Below are 23773 nucleotides of genomic sequence, written 5' to 3'. Positions count from 1 at the left end.
CCATAGTACCTAAAACCATCAACAAGAGTAGTGGAACACTAAGGAGATGAAGGAGATGGTAGACGATGACTTTTAGCTACACGACAAGCTAAGCACTGAGAAGACACAAAAGTAGTGGAGATAGGAAGAGCGTAGGAGATAATGTGTTGCATTGTACAAAAAGTAGGATGTCCCAATCAATTATGCCACGAAGTGAGAGAAGTACGAGCACCAAAAATCAGCAACCATAGGCTGAGAAAACAAATGGAGACCATGGATAAGATAAAGCTTATTGTGACTTGGACCCTAAAGAAGTATCTCTTTAGCTTTGGCATCCTTCACAAAAAAATGAGAGTGAAATTCAAAGAACACATAATTATCAAGATGAAATTGATAAATAGATAAGAGGTTTTTGGTAATGTTAGGAAAATGAAGAAGTTGAGTGAAAGATATTTCTATTTTGGGAAGTGAGTTGTGCAGAGCCAGTGTGTTGTATTGGAGAAGGTGCACCATCACTAACATGTACTAATTTATGGCCTTCATGAGGATTAGCTTGAATATTCATATTTGAAAATGTTGTTGTCATGTGATTTGTTGCCTTGGTGTCTAGATATCGAAGATCATCTTCAACAGCAGAAAGGAACACTGAATAATTACCAGAGATAGAACCAAGCTAAAAGTTGGGGTCATAGCAATGTTTGCAGGTCACCACTGTGTGTCCAGGTAAAAGATAGAGTTGGCAAGTATTGGTGGTACAAAAGGAACAACCACCTTTGTTTTCTCTTCCATGATATCCTAGGAAGAAACATCTACCACCACAAAATCTATTATTCTAAAAGAAACGGCCACTATAGCAACCTGGAGAAGGGAGAAGACCTATAGATGATTCTGCTATATTGACTGTGATTTAAGCAGATTGAGTACCAATATTTTGATTTTGTCTAGCCTCATAAGAAAAGAAATGACTAAGGATTTCTTCAATAGTAAGAACCTCTCATCTTCTAGTGAGTGACGTTACTATAGAGTCAAACTCTAAGCCAAAACCACTAAAAAGATAGATCTTAAAACCCACATTAGAGACTGAACTACCTGTTACAGCCAATGAATCAGCTAGAAATGTGGCCCTCTAGTAATATTCAGAGATTGATTCTCCTCCTTTCTTAAGATGAGTAAGTTGTTGATGAAGTTGAAGATACTTAACTTGAAATTGTTGAGAGAATGTTGTCTTAAGATCATACCACATTGTTCGGCTAGTATTGTGCTTCATGACTTGTGCTATGAGCTTTTCAGAAAGAGAGAAATAAGAAGAGAGAGGACAAGCTGATCTTGTTCAAACTATTTAATATAAGCTGGATTTGGTGTTCCATCATTGAGCTTGTGAGACGGTTGGGGATTTGATCCATCAATGTAAAAGAAACAGTATTGGCCATAAAGATAAGAAAGCATTTTGAGCTTTCCAAACAAGATGGTTTTCTGGATTAAGTTGACTGAGATGAAGGGGGAAACTTTTGAAGGATAAGATGGAGGTATAGGTGTGGTTATGGGTTCACTGGTGGTAGAGGAATGAGAAGGTGGGGTTTTGGTAGGATCAGTCATGTTGACTACTCAAAACTCTGATACCATTTCAAAGTATGAAAAGGATAGAAAGAAAAAGACAAAGCAGTAATGCAACTAAAAGCATTGTAGCATTCTTATTGATTTGTGAATAGTAACAACACAAGTATATATAACATATGAGAAGTGATCCTTTAGGGCAAAGTTGTGCAAAAAATATCTCCTAGTATCTATCAATATGAGTATTGTTGGGCTCCTAATATAAGTGTCTGGGCTTTGATCTATCGTTATTTATTATTGGGCTTTTAATAGTGTTAACATATATACACAATCCGTAATATAATAAGAGTAAACCCTTTAAATTTAGTTTAAATTTTATATAACTTTTAACATGTTCGTTCCATGTTTCTACATATATTAAAAATCATTTATCAACAATTACATCTAAACTTGTTAAATGAAAAGGCTAAATTAATGATAATGTACTCTTATGCGGCTTAGCCAATGAATCGAGCGATGACATAGGGACGGTCCATGGTTATGGACGCAGCCCATTAATCATTGAACGTCTATGACCTGGCATCTGTTCAGTATATATGTTACAAAGATCCTAGTGGATAATGGTTCTCTCTTCTCTTTGCTATAAATGTAGCGACATAAATCTCACCTGTATTTATTCCCTTAACTAAAAGCAGAAGAGAAATATAGCTGGTTCAAGCCTACACATGATGCAGCTAGCTAGAACTAGAATGAAATAAACAGACGAAACAATTGGTGTCAGGATGAGCTATTGCTGCCGAAAGTGTTGGCTAGATTTAGGGGTGAAGCTTGAAACAGGGCGAACCTCATTGTACGGTTCTTAGATGATCGATATGTGTCTTTAGACTCCTCAAGATCAGCATCGCACGTTAAAAGAACCCACTCACCCTCCTCATCTAAATACTTGAGACCAATGTTGCTCACATCATCTAGATTGAACCGTCTTGCGATCTCCAGTTGCAGTTCTCTAAACCCCCAATTTGGTTGCAAGCTAAAGCGAATTTTTTCGTCCCCAAAAGTAGCTTTCACCCTAAAAGCATCACCATCTCGTGCGTTCCATCCACTATTTTCAGGCAATGGAGGTAAAATCTCAACACTGGGATGCTCCCCGAGTGGTTTCTGCTGGCTTGCGAAATGTTTTGTATCCTCACGCAATTCTGCTTCAACGTGAGTATGAGCTCTCTTGAGCAATGCTTCTGGGTTTTCTGCCATTATAAAATCTGCACTGGACCGGCGTTAATGATGGTGGAAGTCTGGCTGCAACAAGAGGGCGGAGATTTTAATGTTGGGCCGCCGTGGCCATATAAGCCGTGCTCGGGACGAGCATGCGCTTTCTTGGAATGGTCGCTGATGCTTGACGATTGAGAAGGACCGCTGCCAGACAAATTTGTGGAGCTCAACTCTGGAAAACTGGAATAGAAGGAACCGATCTGAATGGCGCCCTCAGCACCTTGTACTGAATCGATTACAAGCTGAAGTTTCCTTAACGAGTGTCCTACCTTCTTTATTTTCCTTGAAGGCCATCTGGTAATTCCATGTTGTCTGCATATCCTTTTAAGAGTCGTGGGACACACTGCAATTAAACACAATAAATTCAAGTTTGGAATTATAAATTAAGCGCGAGATTGATTGCAGGCAAATAAGTACAAATGCATACCGCCGATGCTCTTGGCGGCATCTTTAAGGCTTCCTGCAAAGTATTGTCGAAGAACTGGCAAGCTGATAGTCTTCTCGGCCTTGGTTCGTCTCTTCTCGCCTGATTTTCTGCCACCAGACGAGCGGCGTCCACCAAAAGCATGAGATTCTCCTCCACCCTCTACACTCGCTCTGGATGCCGCTGAGCTCGGGTGAATTTGTCCATAATCTGAAAATGTCTGCCCATTGCAGAATCCCACGTGGGCACCTTCCCAGTTGGTTGTCACTTTGAACTCTTGTTTTGGTTCTTCCAGGTATTCCAACGACACTGACACGCCTTTGCCCTTGTGTTGGGTTTGAGCCTCCATCATATGTGCAATCCACGACGATTCTTTTGAAGATGCCTCCTCTAAATTACAAGACCCAAACTCAAGAGTTTCTTCTTTGTGGGCTCCGCCTTTGGAAGCCGCAGCCAGCATATCTCCAACGGTAAACGTGAATTCTTCCTCCATCTGTTTGTCCATGGCAACATGTAAACTCCGGCAAGCTTGTTGTACCACGACACATAATAAATTCAGCATCTGCTTTTGTTCTTCGCCGTCATGGCAATTCTTCGGTAAGAAAAATTCCAACACAAAATCAGCGGATCCGGTGTAGACACTACGGAGTGGAATAGCGACGGCGGCATGCAACCCAAACATGGTGGCATGGTGAGACAGAGGATACTCAGTTTTGCTGAAGGCAGTTATGTCGGTTGCAAAGCATGGCTTGGTGGTGGTGAAGGCTGTGCCAACGATGCCTTGCCCTCTAAGAAGGTGGTACTCAGAGCAGGCTTCTTGGAACCCAAGTAAATCTAAATCCGTCACGTAACAAGCAGAATCCACGGTGGACAAACAACCGACGAAATTATCGTTCGGACATCCGCCCTTACCTTGCTGCCCGCAGGGAGCCCAAGTCAGGGCTAAAGGCAAATTATGTGTCTTGCACACAGACGTCAACACCTCTACTATCTCATTTAGTGCAGCTAGGTACAACTCGTCAAATACCTGCTCACATACGACATAAAAGCAACCACACGTTCATACGTAATCTTGTATATATTTATGGTCTGAATCTAGTTTGACTCATCCGCTCACTCCCTTACCTTCACAGACGGAGAAATGAGGTTCTGGCAAGTACTCTTGTTAAAATCAACAGTCTGCAAGCAGATCAATATACATATACTTATGTGAGAGAGGTTATGTATGGTGACACGTTATTTTTAATGTTAAAACACGAGGACGCTGATTAGTCCATTAAGCACACATATATTTGTGTTTGTCTTAATCTGTATCGATCCTTTTTGTTACTGTACGACCATCCGGCTTCCAGAACAAGCATATTATTGCTATATATTGTTAAGTCCGTAGAAGGTAGAAGAATGGGAGTTAAAAAAAAAAAACAAACAAACAAACAAAAGAAAATATTGAAGATATCGGTGGTAACTGGTTACTCGATGAGAAAATTAAATGAGAAACGGTTTCGGTTGCTAGATGTACATAGGAAAATAGAAGATTTTACGGGAGAAGAAGAAAACCTGGAGAGAATGGCAGGCATTGTCGATTTGCGGGTGATGGTTGATGTTGTGATTGGTCATTACAATCTCAACAACGCCGAGACATGTCCCGTTGCCTCTCTCAAACACGGGAAGGGCCAATGATCCGCGCAAATCGTAGTGCTGCTGTGCATAATTTACATATGTAACATACTCGTGGCTTTTGAAAAAGCGAACAGTGGGGGTCCACTGATCAGGCAATTTTCCTAGGATTACTCGGCACTCCTCTGATTCCTCCTCGGCAGCCAGCTGATAACCTTTGGAAACATTTCGGTAATATTCAAGAGTCTTACGGCTCGGATCATCGACGGATGGGTAAGGGGGAGCGTGATCGTGAGCGCCGGTTAGAACGTATGTTCCCTCTCTCCTGGTGGGCACCCATATCTGAAGAAACACATTGGCATTCTTGGTGTAGTCTCTCAAGTATCCCACGGCAAGAACTAATCTTTCTTTGACTGAGGAAGATGGACCGGGATTTGCCTTTGGTCCAATCCACCACCTCTTGCCCACTTCAGAGCTCGCAACCACGAAACTTTCGGATTGGAATGGAAAACTTAACTCTGATTCTTGCTGATAGATTTGGTGATTTGGATCTGAGGATGTCCAGTAGTGCAAATTAGGGTCACTGAGAGAAGGGGGATTCGTAGCACAAGGCTGAGTGAGGTTGTATGATCCTCCGGTGGTTTCCAGCCAGCAACCATGCGCAAGGACCTCGTCAATGAAATCCCCTTCTGAAACTGAGGCAGTACTGTCTGATAAGGCATCAAATGCAGAATTATTGTGTACTAAGGCACCATATTCCATGTTGCTTATACCTCAACTTGCGATTCTCTCCGACAGATCCTATATACACGTTACATTGAATGATAAGATAAGATAAATAAGCAAATCTCTCTCCAGAATCCAACAAAAGAGGGGTTTGGATCTCTTTAGCAAACACAAACTGCTTCCATTAAAAGCACGAAGTAATTGAAGCCTGAGTTGACAGTGGGAGGAAGTATCATTTTTTATGATTACTTGGTTCAAAGAATCAAGAGGATTTTGGAAAATAGGAAGTGAAAATATAAAGAAGAGACGAGTCCTTGGTTGGAAAGCTTTAACATATGATAATGCTAACCAAAATAGAAAAATTTATGTGACTACGTCCAAGATCTTTATTAAGGATTCTTCTATGTAAACGCCGGTAATATTACACAGATTGAGTGAAATAAACACAGAATAGCCTTTTGGTAGGATAAACAAATTAAGAAATCAAAATCCCATTATCACAATCTCATTTAGTGCTATTATTTTGCCAAAAGAAAACAGGAGGTTGGGTTAGAGTCTGTGAGGAGTTGTAAAGAAAGAGGAAAAGGCAAAGATCTTGTTGCTCGCGATGGAGAAGTGTAGTAAATCGAGAGAAAAACAAGTAGTAAAGACTTACGTTTGGAAGATTGTGATATATATGCAAGAGAAGTGATGATCCGCTTTGGGAGGGTAGTAGCAGCAGCAATAATTGGGATTGGGATATGCAGCTGGTTTGGGCTGACAAATTGAGGGCAGTGAGCGGACTGGCGTTAACTCAGAGTAAAACCTTGCATAAAGAAACTCAGGAAGAACTCAAGGTATATATGAATATGTTCAGTGGGGGGCGATATACGTGAGCAAGCAAGAGAGAAAAGGGTATGATATACTATGGAATTGGAAATATAAAAAGCGTAATGGCGTTGGTATGTCTGCCTGCGTATGTCTTAACCAACTCAGAGTCGCCTATCTGTGGCAATATGCGTGTGACTATATAATATAGTAGCAGAGTTTAAGAATACTCAAGCTGAATATCGGAGGAGGGGGAGGGAAGGCGTGGTTGGGAGAGAGAGTTGGCTCGCTCTCCATCTGCCACATGGCGATCCTAGAGATTTAGTGTTTGTAAAAATCTACGAAGCGAGGGATTGCGTACACGTGCACGATATCGGCGAAAAGGATGCCTCTCTGCATATTAACTCATTCGAGTTGATGGCAGCCATGTCCATGAGGATGGATGGAGAAGAGGCTTAGTTTTCTACGTGTAACATCCAAGTTGAGGCCGTGAAAAAGATTCCCGTGCGTTTCATTGGCTGAGTTCATTGACGCCACGAATCTCCAAAAACCTAAATTATTACCATATTAGATTGATGGTTTGTTTGGGCCCCCTTTGGAAAACGAAGGGCAAACTTTTTAATTGCTGAAGATTAATCGTTTATCTTGGGATCCTTTTACACCTTGTGTATATCACTTTCACCTCTCCCTCTCGTGTTCTTTCTTTTATTCATTGAAATAACGTCATATGTTCTGTTTCAGAATTTCTGTCTGTGTTTTGTTTAATTGGACCACTTCTGGATTCTATTAAAATAATAATCACCTTAAACTATATCACCATGTTAGCCCTGCATTTGCTTTCCTAAATTGGAAGATTTATAGTACTTTTTTGTGCGTGAATAAGATTTGTACTTTTACATATCGTATCATATAATTGAGTATATCATTTGGCGTACTCAAAATGTAATATCCTACTATCATTGCCCCATAAGTACTTTTGAATATTTATTATTCCCTTCAGTTCAAAATATAAGATAAATTTTATCCATTTATGTTTATCAAGAAATTAGTTAAAATTAGTTTAATACAATAAATATGTAGGGCATATATTTTTTTCCCAAATATATTCTTATTAATGAAGATAATAAGTAAAAGATGCAATAAATGAATCAAAGATGAAAGAAAATATATGGAAGGCAAATGAAGGTACCTCTCTTCCCATGCCTCCTAAACCAACCACTTTTCGTGATTAATACAGTCAATAACCAAAAATAAATAAAATGCATATGTTAGGGGTAAAATTGAAAAAATAAAACCCATTAAATATTTAGATAAAAATGAATATTATCTTATGAAAAATAAGCTCATTTAATAAAGTTTGTCTTATATTTTAAACCGGAGGGAGTACTACTCCCTTTATCCTTTTTATAAGATCATTTTAATTAAATTATGCTGTTTAAAAAAATAGTTAAAACTAGTTAAAAATAATAAATATGTAACAATTGCATATTTATTTTTAAATATGTCGTTATTTAATAAGAAGGCGAATAAGAAAGAAAAAGATGAGGAGAGAGAGTATAAAAACTTAATTAAGAGCAAAATTAGTAAAAATATAATATATCTAATGTTCAGACAGCGAACATGTTGGGCACGGGAGGAGTGCATAATATTGTTGCCAGCGCCATCTGTCATGAAATGAATCATCGCACCAACCGCACCGGCTGCATAAAAGAGTTTAGTTTATTACTTCAACTACATACTAACAAGAAGACGAGAGAAAATTGCTTCTTCACCCACATCCGAGTGTTCACCAATTCCCTTACTACAGAATCAGCTCGTCCCTGTCATTCGTTTGGCTCATAGGCTATTAGCTCGGATTCCATATGCAATTATTACTCATTAAATATGTGTCCCCATTGAGTGGTTTAACTGATGGTCAAAATTACGAAATAAAATCAATATTATCTGGCTCTGAATCGTCCATAAAGATTGATCCAAAACACACATTTGCTTGGTTAAAGATCATGATTACTAACGTTTGAGAGTCAGGATTAATTAATCACAAACTGAATTATCTATCCTCTATGTCAAGGAATCTCGAGTTTAATTATTTTAGCCAAAAAGGAGTCTCGTTTAATTTGCATTACAAACTTGTGTTAGCGACCCTTGATGAGATTGAAATTGGTATCCGTATTCCGTAGTACTAGTAGTAGTATTACCTCTGTCCTAAATATAAGAACTAGTTGACTAATTTAAATAGATTAAGAAAATAAGTCAATTAAGTTAGCTATTTATAATAAATAGGTGTTGTCTTTCCTAAACTATCCTTGCTAATCAAGTTTATTGGCTAAAACTACTATTATTAGAAAGACTACCTTAGGAAAAAATACATAAATATGAGAGACAAAATGGATTGAGATCTTATATTTAGAACTAAAATAAAAGTCAAATGAGGTCTTATATTAAGAACCGGAGGTAGTATTTGTTTATTATTATGGCCTTTATTTACAGTTCAGCATTGAAGTTGTGTGTGGAAAGCTGAAACAAATTGCAAGATAATCATAAACACCCATAGTAATTGCTCCTTTCATCCTAGCTACTTTCATCCTACTTATAAGGTAGAGAAAGTATATCTTTTTGTTTTATTTATAAGTTGCATCATTAAATTTTTCATATAAATATATAATTTTAGCTTTAATTTGTTATATAGATTAATATTTTTTAAAAAAATTATATAATTAAATAGCGATAAAATTAAAAAGTTATTAAATTTCAAGTCAGAACTAATGATGTTAAAGTTTTAATTGATTCCAATAAAATATGTTAAGATTGTCTTATAAATAGGAATAGAAGATTATAGCAATAATTTATTTTATTTTTCATCTTTTTCAAACATAATTCTGGAATTCCTATTAGATTTTAGGAACCAATTATCCTTTTCTATTTACTGGGGAAAAATTAGGCCTCCAATGCAACCAATTATACATCTAAAAAAAAAAATTAGAAATGAGTTCAGAGAAAGAAATAAATTACATTATTATTGGTGAAAAACCATGTCCTTTTTTCAAAAAAACAAAATGGTATTAATAGAAAATGAAGATTAGTTACAAGGCACCCTTAATCATAAAACTAAGAACACGACTAGGAAGTCAATAGAAAAGATGGAAATAAGAAAGCGTGAAGCATATAGAGAATATCTTGCTTAGCTGCATTAGATAAAGAAGTATTCACGTCCTAGTTACCCATTCACATAGCATATCTCTCATATGCGTGGGTGTATAATATATGCTGCCTATCACTCCCAACATATCATATTAGATGTTTATACTAATACTTTCGGTACTTAATATAAAATCTAATTAACGAATTTGAAAAGATTAAAAAAGTTAGTTAAATTAATTATTTGTAGTAAATAATATTGTCTTTCCTAAAATATTCTTATTAACCATGTGTATTTGAATTACCCATTGATAGTAACACTGTAACATATACAACCACTATAGGGATTACTTGAGGACAAAATATATAAATATTGGAGATGAAGTGGCTTATGATCTTATATTTATTATCAAATTAAGTGTTAAACAAGTTTTATATCAATGACCAGTGGTAGTACAATTATTTCCTCGGACTACTTCATTGGAATGAGGAAAAGTTAATTACATCCGTAAAATTATTTAGAAATTATTTTGTTCATTATGTTTATCTCTAATAAATATTAAAATTAAAAAAAAATATGCCCTCTCGATCACAATCCTCGTTGAAAATTTACCCAAAAAAATTAAATAAAACAATTAATATTTTACAAGTACTCTTACAAAATCACTTTATTTTTATTGGTAAAACTCTTCTAATATATTACATAAAGGATGGAAGGGAGTAACAATTCTAGGCAAGCTCATACATGGGACCTCTATTATGGGATTTTTGGATTAGTTTTTTTAGAAGTAATTTTATGAAGTATGAGATAAATATGTGATAGTTATTTTGTCTCAATTTATGTGAAATTACTTTTTTTCTAATGCTTATGTCTGACAATTATTTCTGACAATATATTTTCTTTAATTATCCTTTTTAGCTTTTTGGTGTAAAAACCAAGCTTGATTGTTTTTTTTTTTTTTTGGTGAACTATTCATTAAATTTTTACTCATGTATATCTTTCACCTAACCGAATAATGGCTTGATTTAACTACAAGTAGCAGGTACAGCGAAACCTATGATAATAAAAGTATGTAATAGATTAAGAATATATAATAATTATAATTGATAAAAAAAATATAATTATCATTATCAAAGGAGTCCATTTGTCAAAACTTGAAAGAGAATACAGCATATGTAATAAATATATAATTCTGATGGAGAAATAAAGTGTGCAGTGCTATACGTTCTTCTCTCTCACAATATTCGCTCAGTTTTCTAATTACAAGGCATATTTATGAGGGCTCTATGTTTCAGCTTATAAGATATTTTACGAAATATTAAGACGGATTAATATATACTATTCAATACGTACTTGCTATAAACAACGACTTTATATAAATTAAAAAAAGATTAAGATGCAACCCTAAAGTTTTCATCCGGAAGTATTGGGTATCTGTTAGCCTTTTAGGAGCAAATTTAATTTGCTCCGAAAGTTTAAAATTATAGTAATATCACCCCTTACCATTAAAAATTTTATATTGAGCATTAATATTTTTAACGGTAGAGACAATATTACTACGATTTTAAACTTTTAGGGCAAATTAGTTCCCAAAAAGACCTTCAGATACCCAAATCTCCTGAGTGAAAACTCTCGAGGGCAAATTTGCACTTTAACCCTATTAAAAAATTAGTTTAACTTATCAAAGAAATAGGTTAAATTAGTTATTTCTCACAAGATATCATATTAATTACCCTCAATAAAGATAATTAGTTAGGGGAATTTAGTTAATTAATTATATAGTTAGTTAGGGATATACTAGGTGGAACGAAATTAATACTTTATAGTTTACATCGAAAAGCATTAAATTGCATTCAACACCCTAAAATATTTTGTCAGGTATGTCCAGCATCTTAAAGTAGTTTGTGATGTATCCAGCACTCTAAAATATTTTTTCAAATGCATCCAAACATCAAATACCCTAAAGTATTTTGTATCTTATTCAGTACTTTGAAGTATTTTTTTACGTGCATCCAATATTTTAGAAAATACTAAAAATATATATTATAATGCTTGATATACATTCATTTAACGGACGTTTTGAGGAGTTAATGACGAAGTTAATGTAAAACCCTTAACCTCAAAACATTATAAACTCGTCATAAAATCACTACTATGGTAGAAAAAGAAAGGTGTTACAACAAATTACTATAGTAGAAAGAAATTTGCATAATTTTAGAAATTACTCCTCCGGTCCTTAATATAGGACCCAATTCTTGAGTTGGTTTTGGTCCTAAATATAAGACTTATTTCTCATATTTATTAACTTTCTCTAAATTACCCCCATGGATACTCCCTCAACTATAATCAAGTAGAAGAGGGAGAGAGGGTATTAAGAAAGATAATTATGGTGTTTTAGGAAAAATGTGTCATTTTTCTTATAATTAACTAACTTACCCAACTTTCTTAATTTAATCAAATTAGTTAAATGGGTCTTATATTAAGGACCGGAGGAGTAACATTTAAACTCGGTTCAAACTCAAACTCCGTTGCATGCAACTAAAATCATTCATTTACATCCACTGGGCCTCCGAGCATCCGGCCCGGGTAACAAAAGACATCACATCAGCCCATCCAAATGGTTTCCAACAAAATAAATCAAAGTTTCATAAGACACTAGAAATGGCCTCCGGCCAACCAAAATAAGGAGATAACATTCCCTCCAGTTTACAATAAGGCCGGGCAATCAAAATATTTCAAAAAAGGCCCTAAATGTGGCAATATACAACTAGCCATACATATACAAGGGTTAGAGGCCTAAAGCTAACCAAGCTCAAGCCTCTGCGTCTCTTCCTGATGACACACGCCCAGAACCTTCACCTGAAAACATTGTAAACCACAGGGTGAGACAAACGTCCCAGTAACCAACCTTTCCAATTCAAGGTACTACTAAATAGGTGCTCGTGAAGTGTTAAGTGGGGCAGTTCACAAGTAATATTATAAATGGTAGCCATAACAAGTCATGCAAGTGCCATGATGCAATCCCATCAACCATATTCCTCACTTTGGGGGATTTTCAAGAGCCGAACCCGGCCTATCCCTCACTATGGGGGACGTAAAGAGCCAACCATAATACATTAATGGAGGCCTTACCACGTGGTAGTAACAATCAAAACTCTCACCAATTCCCAACTCATGCATCATGCTCAAACCGTAATCAAAGAGTAAATAATCATTTCACAATTAACTTCTTTCAGTGGCCTATCTTTCACAAGTAATAAATTCATTCAATATCAATTGAAACCCCACAAGACGGTTTTCCTTTTTAATATACAATATACACTTTGAACACAGTTGTTACTCGGAGCACAAAACATAAATCCACTCACAATACCACAAAAGCATGTACAAAGGATTGGAAAGTGATTACCTCTCGCCTGAGCAAGAATAACAAACCACCACAATGCCCCGTGTACCAAAGACTCACAACCGATCTACACAAGCATACAACCATCATGTATTAGCTTTCAACTAATAATGTGACCAAAACAACACTTGGGGACACAAAATTCCTAGCTCCAACCAAAACTCTACCCAACTAAAAAGGGTATAACCATCAAGGCAACACTCCAAGGTCATAAAAAAATCCATTAAAACCTTAATTCCTTTCCAAACATCAATTAAAACTCATAACCTCAAGGACCCACTATAGGAATTCAACACCCAAACATTCCATTTGCACAATTGAAGTCTTAACAACATTCTAAACCGATTAAACATCCAATTTAACCCTCATTAACATAACCCAAATCACAAAACTCAAAATCAATCTCCACATTATTATCCTCAATCACAAACCTCCCATTTCCATAAACCCTAACTTCAAAAACTCAAAGTTCTTCAAATCCAAGAAAACTACATCGATTAAATACTTAGACTAACTCAAAGCGCAATCAATTAAACTCAAAACAATCGGTCAAAAACCTCAATTCCATAATAACCTAGAAAACTCTAGGGTTTCACCATAAATCCTCAGATATTCCATGAAAGAAAGTAGATTAGAGGTTAAAATCACTTACTTGAGGTAATGGATCCTTAGAAATGCCCCCTCCAAGTCAAAAATTCGAAACCCTAGCAGAGCCTCTCTCTCTTCCTTCAGATTTTCTAATTTTCGCACATCTGACCCCTCCAGCGACTATATAGATTCGACCCCTTTCACCGCGGCGAACCCATAACTTCGTCGCGGCGAACTAATCCCGAAAGGGATTACTTGCCTAAAAACCTAACTTCACCGCGGCGAAAGCTTCCCGAGAGGAAACTCTCGCTCGCCCAGAAAACCTTCGCCGCGGCATGCCCTAACTTCGCTGAGGCGAGACCTTCCCGAGAGGGAAACCTCGCTCACCTGGACAATTTTGCCGCGGCGTCCCTCTGATTTCACCGCGGCCAAACCTTCCCGAAAAGACACTCCCCTCCATTGTTCACCTATTCCTTCAACATACCTCAATCCCAAGCCAAACACCAAGATCAAGGTTAAATCACTAATCTATCCTTAAAATCAACCAAAAAGAGGCTATTAAAACCCGATAAAACTCAGGACGTTACAGTTAAAATTGCTCCCAAAATGATACTTTAAAGCACAATTGCTTTTGAAAAAAATTAATACTTTGAAAATATAATTACACTATAAAATATTTCCAGATATTAGATGTATCTGAAAAAATGTTTGGGAATGTTGAACATATCACAAAATACTTTAGAATGTTCGATGCATATTAAACCTAAAAAAATTACTTGACTCCTATTAATGACGTTCATTTTCAGAAGAGAATCAACTGTATTTAATGAATTATATATCTAAAAAGATTGGATATTAACTAATTGCAATTATATTTGTGTGAGTTAGTTAAACCTGTTTTATAAGTAAAACGGAGAGTGTAGAAATTTAGAGCTTGTTTGGTTTCTTGTTTTGAAAACAATTTTTTGTTTTTAAAAACAGAAAAACAAAAAAAAATTGTTTGGTAACTTGTTTTTAATTGATTGTCTTAAAAAACATAAAAACAATAATGTGTTTTTAAAAACTAAAAAACCAAAACAATTTTTACATATTTTCTTGTTTTTATTTTTGTGTTTTTTATTTTTTGGTTTAAAAAATTTTTAAAAATCTTCTTCTCTTCTCACATACTTTGTACTACTTATCAATACCAGTGACAACTATCACTTACCAAGTGTGATTTTTTTTATCATTTTTTCTTGTAAACATGATTTTTTTTAAAAATTATTATCCAAACAAATTCTTTTGTTTTTTGTTTTCAAAAATAGTTATAAGAAACAATTTTACAAAATTGTTTTGAGAACAAGAAAACAAAGAACAAAAACAAACAGGCCCTTAGTTTGTTTCAAATAATTGTCATATTAAAAATTTCAAAGAACTATTAATTGCTTGGATAAAATGCAAGGGAAATTACTCGGATGTAATTTGAAATAATCAAAGTATTGTAAAGTGTTGAATCTTAATTGTTTTTTTTATACAATTAATTGTAAATAAGTTTTTCAGCTGAAAAATTTGTAAACAAGTTTTAGTGTTCATTTACAAAAATACTCTTAATTAACAACAAAAAATAATTCCCCTTCCCACATGGTTGCCGGCAACCGCCATCCTCGAGCGGCTGTTGGTGACTATTAGCTGGCGAAATCTCCTACCTTTGGCTGCCCGCAACAAATTAAATATTGAGAAAGGAGGTTACAACTTGAGCATAACAAATTAATAACTTAAGTCATTCATTTTATGTTATAACTTGAGCACAGCGAATTGATTTCAGCAATTTATTTTAGGTTACAACTTGGTATGGAAAATTGATAATTGCCCTTAGGAAGTTTACTACTCATTTGCAAATGATGATGAAGAGCTCCACTAACAATCCCTCGGATCCTTGATATATGGGTACCTTAGAAGTTGGATTTAATCCTAAATATATAATATAATTTTAATTTATTTTGTCCCTCGTATTTATTAGTTTTTTCTAAACTAATTTACCTAACTAATTAACTAACTATACACTATAATCTTATGTTACATATAGGGTATTATAAGGAGATTATTATTATCTTCATTATGTATAACTAATTTATATTACCCAAATTAATGAAGAAGTTCTTATATTAATGACAAAAAATAATAGCTAACCAGAATTGACAACTTTAATATAATAAACTGACAAGTTACGATGATAGACAAAGAGCTCACTCTAATACAAAATTGGTTTAAATGTTCTACTAATATCTAACGTTTTTGGATCAAATTTGTTGAATTTTTGTATAATCAAGGTACATAATTTAATAATTTTCCTAATCCAGTTATTTCGAAAATGGGTGGTATATGTAGGATATAATATTAGTTGGGCGGCGATTAAATGATTTTAAACAAGTATGCGCTTGGATGATGGGTGGGAAGCCTTTCCGCTGGCTAGGCATTAATAATTTGAAAATTGGTAAAAGAGAAGAGTACTTTGGTGGGTCACTTTCACAAGTGTGGGTAAAAAAGATTAAGGGAATAAGTGGGATTTCAGTGCGCGGGGAAGCCAAATTAGCGCAAACAACTGTTGTAAATATAGTATACTATATTGCTTAATCTGGCCCTATAGTGTTTGTTATTTTCAAACTTTCGGGGTAAAGTAAGTCGCTTAAATACGCTTTGATTAATTAAATGAGCAATAATGTACTTTGCGGTCCACATAACATATGGGAATCCTTGTGAATATGTGAGAATGAGCTGGCCATTTTAAGATTCTTTGCTTCTCTACTTACTGTACGTGATTGCCACCACTCTATTTTCTACCCACTTTTGTTACTCTTCCCCCAGCATAATATTTTCTCCGTCCCTATTTACCCGTCCTTATAAAAAAAGAATAAGAAAGCAAAATCTAGATATTACGCGCATATATTAATTATTTTCTTCTCTTTTTAATTTTTCCCTCCATCTGATGACGCACATTTTAAGTTTTAATTACCTCCATTTAATATCCTCCGTCTTATAGGAGTAGTATTATTGAACACGAATAATAATCCTATCTAAAATTTGAAACAGAACACTTATTTGAGAACAAATTAGAAATCCAAATCAGGGTAAGTAAATCAAGATGAAAGGAGTAGTAAATTAATTCCCATACTCTCCTCCGAATCCATTCTATATGGTTAGTCGTATACAAAAAATGTTACAGTTGATTATTTTCTTTGTAGCATTATTGGAAAATGTGCAATTAGTGCTTCTGGGACATATCTTGCAGCTACATATATTTGCATTTCAAGAGCATCCAAACAGAAAGAAATAGGAAGGTACGTATTTTAACACCCTCTCCCCCACTGGAGGCCAATTAACAGCATTTTCAACTTGGATTAGTAATTAGAAAAAATATTTTCGAGAATAAGTAATTTGTTCACTACGCTAATATTTGAAAACGCTGCAAAACCTAGTTGGGTTTTGATGAATTGAAATGGATGGAATGCCAGAAAGGCGTAGAAACTTTGGCTGGCACGTCCACATCATGAAATTAGATGTATATATTTGCATCAACAATACAATAAGTCTTATCCCACTAAGTGTAGTCGGCTACATGAATCATACGATATCATTATGCGTGTTTACGTCAACAATCCATAAATAAAAATCGAATGACGAAAAAAATCTAATAAAAATATATATAATCAAATGGTTATGGGTCATACCTTGCCCATCTTAATTAGCACACAATAATCCAGAGCTGGTGTACTGTAAATTACAAGATCATGAGTTGAGTCGCAGTCCGTCGTTTTCAATGAATTTTATATTCAAGAAAGCATGCATGTTAATGTTAGCAGAAAATGAGATAATATAATAGTGTTTGAGATTAGTCAGTGAAAACGAAATAAAATGCTTCTTTAGTTTAGAGGCCGTATTAAAAAGGGAATTGATAAGATGCGGAATCATTGAGCCTAGAGAGAGAATTAATTAATAAATAATCAAGCTTCTTTCATAGGTGCTGCTTGGTTCAAGAATATTATGACATTTGATGAAGAAATTAAGCGGCGAATTGTAAATTAAATAATAAAATAGCGAAATGGAAGTGGATTGGAGATCGATGAAGATGGCGATGTTAGATTAAGAATCGGAGCAACTTGTTTAATTAATTTGGCACAAATCATTATTGGGGAGGGGGATGGATCCTTTTTTAGAGTTTTGAGGTTGACCCACTCCACTTGTCCCTTTCGTTGATTTGATGCTCCACCAATTATTCCTCCTCTCTGACATTACAGCATTGTCCAATGCGATGAACTCGCAGCTCAGAGTTGAAACTCTTGCATGAACAGACCGTGAGAGGGAAATTAACCACATACATATAATCGTATAATTTAATTAATTACCATCATATATAAGAATTTTTGTAAGAATGATATTGCATAACTGCGAGCTTTAAATTGTTTAATTTATTTTCTACCCACGCACACACCAATTAAGCTTTGTAGATATCTTTCCAATTAAGCTACCCCGTGTAATTAACACCTCTGCGACATCACCACATTGAGAATTGAGAACAATAATATTATACTACCACTTTAGGAATTACTCTTTAGCAATGTTAACGAATAGCCAATGGGTTCTATAGCTTTTGCGTTTCTCCGCAACATTTACTTTCTTGCTCATTTGCTTTATATTCCACTTATTTGTGAAATTGGGATCGCAATCTCCTGCCCTTCTGAAATATTCCTCTAGTCTTTAATATAGGACTTAATTGTTAAGTTAATTTTGATATTAAATATAAGACATATTTCTCATATTTATCATTTTTTCCTAAATACTCTTATAGATACTCCTTTAACCATAATCATGTAAGTGAGGAAAAGATGATATTAAGAAAAATAATTATAGTGTTTTAGAAAAAAAAATATGTCATTTTTTATAATTAACTAACTTACCTAACTTTCTTAGTTTAATCAAATTAGTTAAATAGATCTTATATTAAGGACCATAGGAGTAATTAAAAATATTCATTTTTATTTTAAAAATTTTGACATAGAACTTCATGCTTTTTATGTAAAAGTGACTTTATATGTCGTTAAATCTTATTTTATGTGTAATTAAATCACACTTATGGTATAATGGAGATTTGAATTACAAGATCGATCTTTGATACTAACTTTTCCACTTTTTATCATTAAATTATATTTAGTACCGCTAACTTTTATTATTGACGAACTTGACCATGAAATTGTGCTCTTTTTTTAAGATATATGTATTTTTTTTCCATTTATTTCCATATAATTTGAAAAAACCTACCAAATAAAATTTGTACACGCCATTCATTTACTGCTTTTCCACCCCGAATGGAGTCTACAGTCTACACACTAAAATACTTTAACTGATTCTTGGCATACAAACACAAGATTTTAGGTTTAATATTAATAAACATGAATTACGTACTACTTTCTTTTTCAAGGATACAATAATATGTTGGACTAGCAGGAAGCCACATTTAAAATAAATTTTTCTTCAGTATTTGCCGGCAATCAGTGTGTTGATCGGAGGATTTGCTCAAGATCCCAATGTTCAGATTCTCATATCAAATCTTAGATACAGTTGCGCCATGTTTTGGATTTCCATATCTAATAGTTAATACATTGAATGAATTTTTTCTTGATAAAAGCAATAATCCCTATATTACTACTGGCCAGTGACATGACAAAAAGTATATATGTCTACACGTCCCACTATCCGTAACGACCGCTGTTGACTTTGATGTACTATATCGGCCTTCCTTACCTCTCATGATCATGTATTCCTATGTTAGCCTTCCTAATTTTTACTGTTTATTATTAATTTATTGGGAATGTCTTTGTTTAAAATAAGCCAAAGCTAGCCCACGGCAATTATTCTTGCAAGACCGTCCTGAAGAATATAATATATATAAGATCTCTTTCAGAAACTAATTTGCGATTCTACCTAAATCGAATTGAATAAGGGTTGTAGCTCACAAGCCTGCACATGATAGAATAGAAGCGTACTTGTTTTCACGTCAATCCATATTATCTGTTGTAAGCATATATTTGTTTCCCCCACACAATCAATGAAATGTGGAAATGAGAATCCTTTGTGCACCCAAGCCGTCCCACAACTATTTATAAATATATATATATATATATATATATATTCAAGATTCTTTCTTTTAATGTTTAGATTCTCCCTTTTTTCCCTTCAATAATACGTGCACTGGACACAAAAGGGATGAGAGATAATCATGTGGCTCCTACTGCAAAGGGTCATCCACGACCCCCAAGTTTTCTTCTTCTTTTTTTCGTATTATATATGTTATATATTTTCAATCCCCCAAAATTTTATGAAAGGACTCGATTGACACGGGATTTAGTAATGACAGGTACATTGATTCGAATCTCTTTTTTTTTTTTCCCCCTTACATGACATTGATTCGAATCCATTTAACCCGAATGCTCAATCTCTCAGGATCAAAACGCAAGAAACAAGTTTAATTCCTGGACCACAACAAAATGATTCATGACATTGTAAAATTGTATATTAATTATATAAGTACATTATTGGAGATCTATATTATCCTAGAACTGATGACATAACAACTGAAGATAACCTCCGAGGTGAAAGACCATATTGGCTGATTTCCCGCTTTGGCATTATAAAAATAAAATCAATGCAGATTATTCTTCATTATAAGAAGGTCATGGTCATCTAATCACAAAGGATGACATCATTACTAGGGAAGTTAGGTAAGATGAATATTGTCATCACACACTAGGCCTTTAAATTGATAACAAGAAGCGGACCGCTCGAATCGTACCATGTATTTTCATTTTTGAAAATTTGCAATCTATCCGTACGTTAAACTTTAACTTTTGAACAAAGACTCACATTTTAAAATGGCAACAGACTTTCCAGTTTACGGGACTAGTTAGTTAGAAGATGATGCATATAAGCGAATTTGATCTAAAAGTGAAAACTTATTTCCCAAATTTAGGAGACTAGTCAGTTAAAAGATTCTGTATATAAGTGAATTTGACATCACATCCTAATCTAAACTATTAAGACAGTAAGTTCATCAGTCTTTCCCCTTGTATATATACACGTATATGTATTAGTTATTAAGGCTACAATTCTATCCAACGTAAGGCTTTTCAAATATCAAATCAAGTTCTCTCATACTCCTCTGGTCCTAAATATAAGACCCCTTTCATAGTGTAAATTATACTACGAAAGTGGGTTTATATTTAGAACCGGAGGAGTATTTAACATTTTAACAAGTATCTCTTTAAATTGATTTTTTAAATTTTAATTATTACTCGTAATTAAATAATAAAGAATCAAGAGTTTGATAATAATTCTAATAAATAAGTCTATTATTTTACTTATAATCAAGTATATCACAAAGTATAGAACTGATTAAATTTTATCAAGTAATGTTATGTCCTTCATACTGGGGCAAGGGGCTTCTAATGCCCTACTCTCTAATCTCTAATGGCCCTTGAAATGCCCCAACCTCTCAAGTGTTCTTTTTTTGGGCTTTTCATTATTAGATTCTACATAAAATTAGTGACATTTTAATATTCTATGAGAAAAAAATGGAGCAGTTTTGAATTTTTATGATTTTTTCAAAAAAAAAATAAAAATGCACAATTTTGTGGTAGTTTTCTCTGAAAAATCATTAAAAAATTCAAATCTAATAGTGAAAAGAGAAAAGAGAAAAACATTCGGGAGGTTTGGACAATTAGAGGCCCCTTTCCCTTCCCAATCTCTTCAATGTATAAAGACCATCTTTCTCTGTTTATGGGAAAAAATAAACTAATAAGCAAAGCCTGATGATTCTTGTTACAGTGGTTGTCCAACTCCGCTCGCCAGTCACACCTGACCCACACAAGATAGGCCCAAACCTCTCGTATCTCTCCATCCTCACAGCCAACAACATCAAAGGATCCAATAATGGAGGAGGATATCTGGACAACAGATTTAGGTCCAATAGTTTCCCCCCATGAGAAGCCTTTGCACTCATGATGAAACAAGCTACACGTTTAAGGTTAAAAAATAAAAAATAAATAAGAAACAAGCTAGGCCTTTCTCTCAGGCAACAACAATAATGATGAAAGTTAGATGAGTCAGTTCTCGGAAGTTTATTAGAGCTAAAGCTTTAGCTAGGTTAAGGTGTGATTGGCCATGTGTTTTCTGTTTGAGTTTGTAAATGTGGAAATTGAATGAATATAAATATTTTTGAAGATTCAATCATATACTATCGAGCATGAAACAACTATTTAGATCGCAGCTAAATTATCAACAAGTAATTGCTGCAGTCTCTGGTGCTGCTGAGTTAAATCCTCCACACCAGCGAGCACCCCCGGGCCCGGAGACGCAAGCAGTAGTTGCTGCACCCTACAATGTGAAGATCTAGCTTCCACTGCACAATGATGCCAATATGCCCGTTTGAACATGTGATGCTTAGAATAAATCTCAGGAAACCTATACCATTTGGAAAATTAGAGGATATATATAAAAGCTATTCTTTTGATCCAAATTAACTTTTGAAATAGCGGATTACAAGTGACATTTTGTTAGATTAAAGGTAGATATTCTATTATCTATCCGAGTAATCTTAATCCTATCACAAAAGAATTTAGAAGGAAAACAATTCCCAATTCCGATAGACGTGAATGCCTTTATCAACGGCCCTTTTACATTGTTAAACCTGCAGCGACAAAATAGAACAAATAATACCATTCCTCTATTTGCATGAACCCATATGACTCGGCTTGCGGTCCTATGATCAGCGACGGTATAACATGCTGGACATATCAGTGAGGGCAGACATAAACGACGGCGAAGGAAAAATGCCTACTCAAAAATAGTAATAAGGAAAGCAGCAGCTACACACACACACATATCAACAACTCTGAGTTAGTTGTCGACAAAGATGGCCAAAGGGGTGAGGTCAATATATTAATCTGCAAATAGAGTACATTATCCAGACAAGAGTATATAATAATGAATTTGTCACAAACAAATTGCTACTGACACTGTAACTTGATAAGTAAGCAAGTATAGTAAGTAATGAGAAATCATGCCACCTTAAATTAAAGTCCCAGTCTCAAATCCAGAGCGAAGGGAGAGGAGGAATCAGGGGGGAGAGGGGGAGGCAAATTGAGGTCAAGGCCACAGCCTGGATGATGCAGATGGGGGATGGAAGGATGAGGAGGCTCGGGGTCTGCTTTTTCCCAGTGACGCCTCATGTGACCACCCAGCGCTTGCCCACTCGGAAATACCCTCAGGCATCTGCTGCACTTGTGCTCTTCCAAAACCATCATCATCTCCTCATCTTCGTTCGCGAAACACCCCTTCACATTCTTGTGGCTCGCCCTGTGCCCTCCCAGAGCCTGGTGTGACCCAAACACCCTCTTGCAACTGGAGCACTCGAACCGCGACGCTCCCGCCCCCTCCGAGTTCGCCAGCAACAGAAGACCGGCCGCGATTTCGTGGTCTTCTGGGGTCATGAGTTCTGGTGTTTGCTTCTCCGGAGGAGGCTGTCGTTGGAGATTTGGGGGCGGGTTTATGCCGCGCCACTGCCGCTCGGGATGACAGCGCATGTGGCCGAAGAGCGCCTTCCATGACCAGAACTTCTTGCCGCACTCGGTGCATGGGCGGGTGATCATAGGCGCGTCAGGGCGGGGTTGTTTGGCGTATTTGGGCTTGAAAGCCACCTTGTGGTCCATGATGGCAATTCGTTTCTTTCGTTTACTTCGAGAATGCTGTTTCTGGGTGCTGCTTGGAGTTGTGGATGGATCAGTAACGGCACCGGCGTCGGAGTTGGACATTGCGATTAGAGTGGGTTTCCTGTTGGAAAGACACCAAAAAAGTCTTAACGATGGAAGAGGAGGGGCTTTTATACATGGACATGGATTGAACCAAGCGGTTACTGTAACGTCTCGGTTGAAGTGGGCGGTTTCTTCCTCCTCCTCCTCCGATCCTCTTATCTGGTTAATTTAATTTAATTTAATTTAATTTTGATTAATTTAATGATTGGGTCCAAACTATTGGGCCTTGAGTCTGGTCTCTGGGCACTCCCCCTCGGCTGCTATCTTCCGGTTTCTGTAGGACTGTTGCTTCTTTCTTTGAGTTCAGGCCTCATATATAGAAAAGATGCCCGACATTTCCGCCACCTGTTAAATAGTGATGCGTACAATGAAGGACGTGGGAAAATGACTTCATGAACCACAACTCAACACTGATTTTCCGT

The 23773-nt window shown here is 35.6% G+C and overlaps 2 protein-coding genes across 2 annotated transcripts; both read right to left on the bottom strand.

Annotated features, from left to right (window-relative positions):
* Positions 1 to 2310: 2310 nt before the first annotated feature.
* On the bottom strand, positions 2311 to 5605 carry LOC114725730 (protein NLP2-like). The gene is given in 5 exon segments (XM_028912283.1): positions 2311 to 2805; positions 2808 to 3145; positions 3230 to 4253; positions 4352 to 4405; positions 4784 to 5605. Coding segments are annotated over 5 exon segments (2733 nt in total).
* A 17008-nt stretch (positions 5606 to 22613) lies between these two features.
* Positions 22614 to 23351, bottom strand: LOC114725729 (zinc finger protein ZAT3-like). Its single transcript, XM_028912282.1, has one exon. The coding sequence runs from the start codon at positions 23349 to 23351 to the stop codon at positions 22614 to 22616; it is 738 nt and encodes a 245-aa protein (XP_028768115.1).
* Positions 23352 to 23773: the final 422 nt, after the last annotated feature.

Source organism: Neltuma alba, unplaced genomic scaffold, assembly GCF_004799145.2.
Source record: "Neltuma alba isolate B1F8T4 unplaced genomic scaffold, ASM479914v2 tig00012263_pilon, whole genome shotgun sequence".
Lineage (NCBI taxonomy): Eukaryota > Viridiplantae > Streptophyta > Magnoliopsida > Fabales > Fabaceae > Neltuma > Neltuma alba.
The sequence above is the reverse complement of the archived record's forward strand: the minus strand, read 5'-3'. Positions and strand labels throughout refer to the sequence as shown.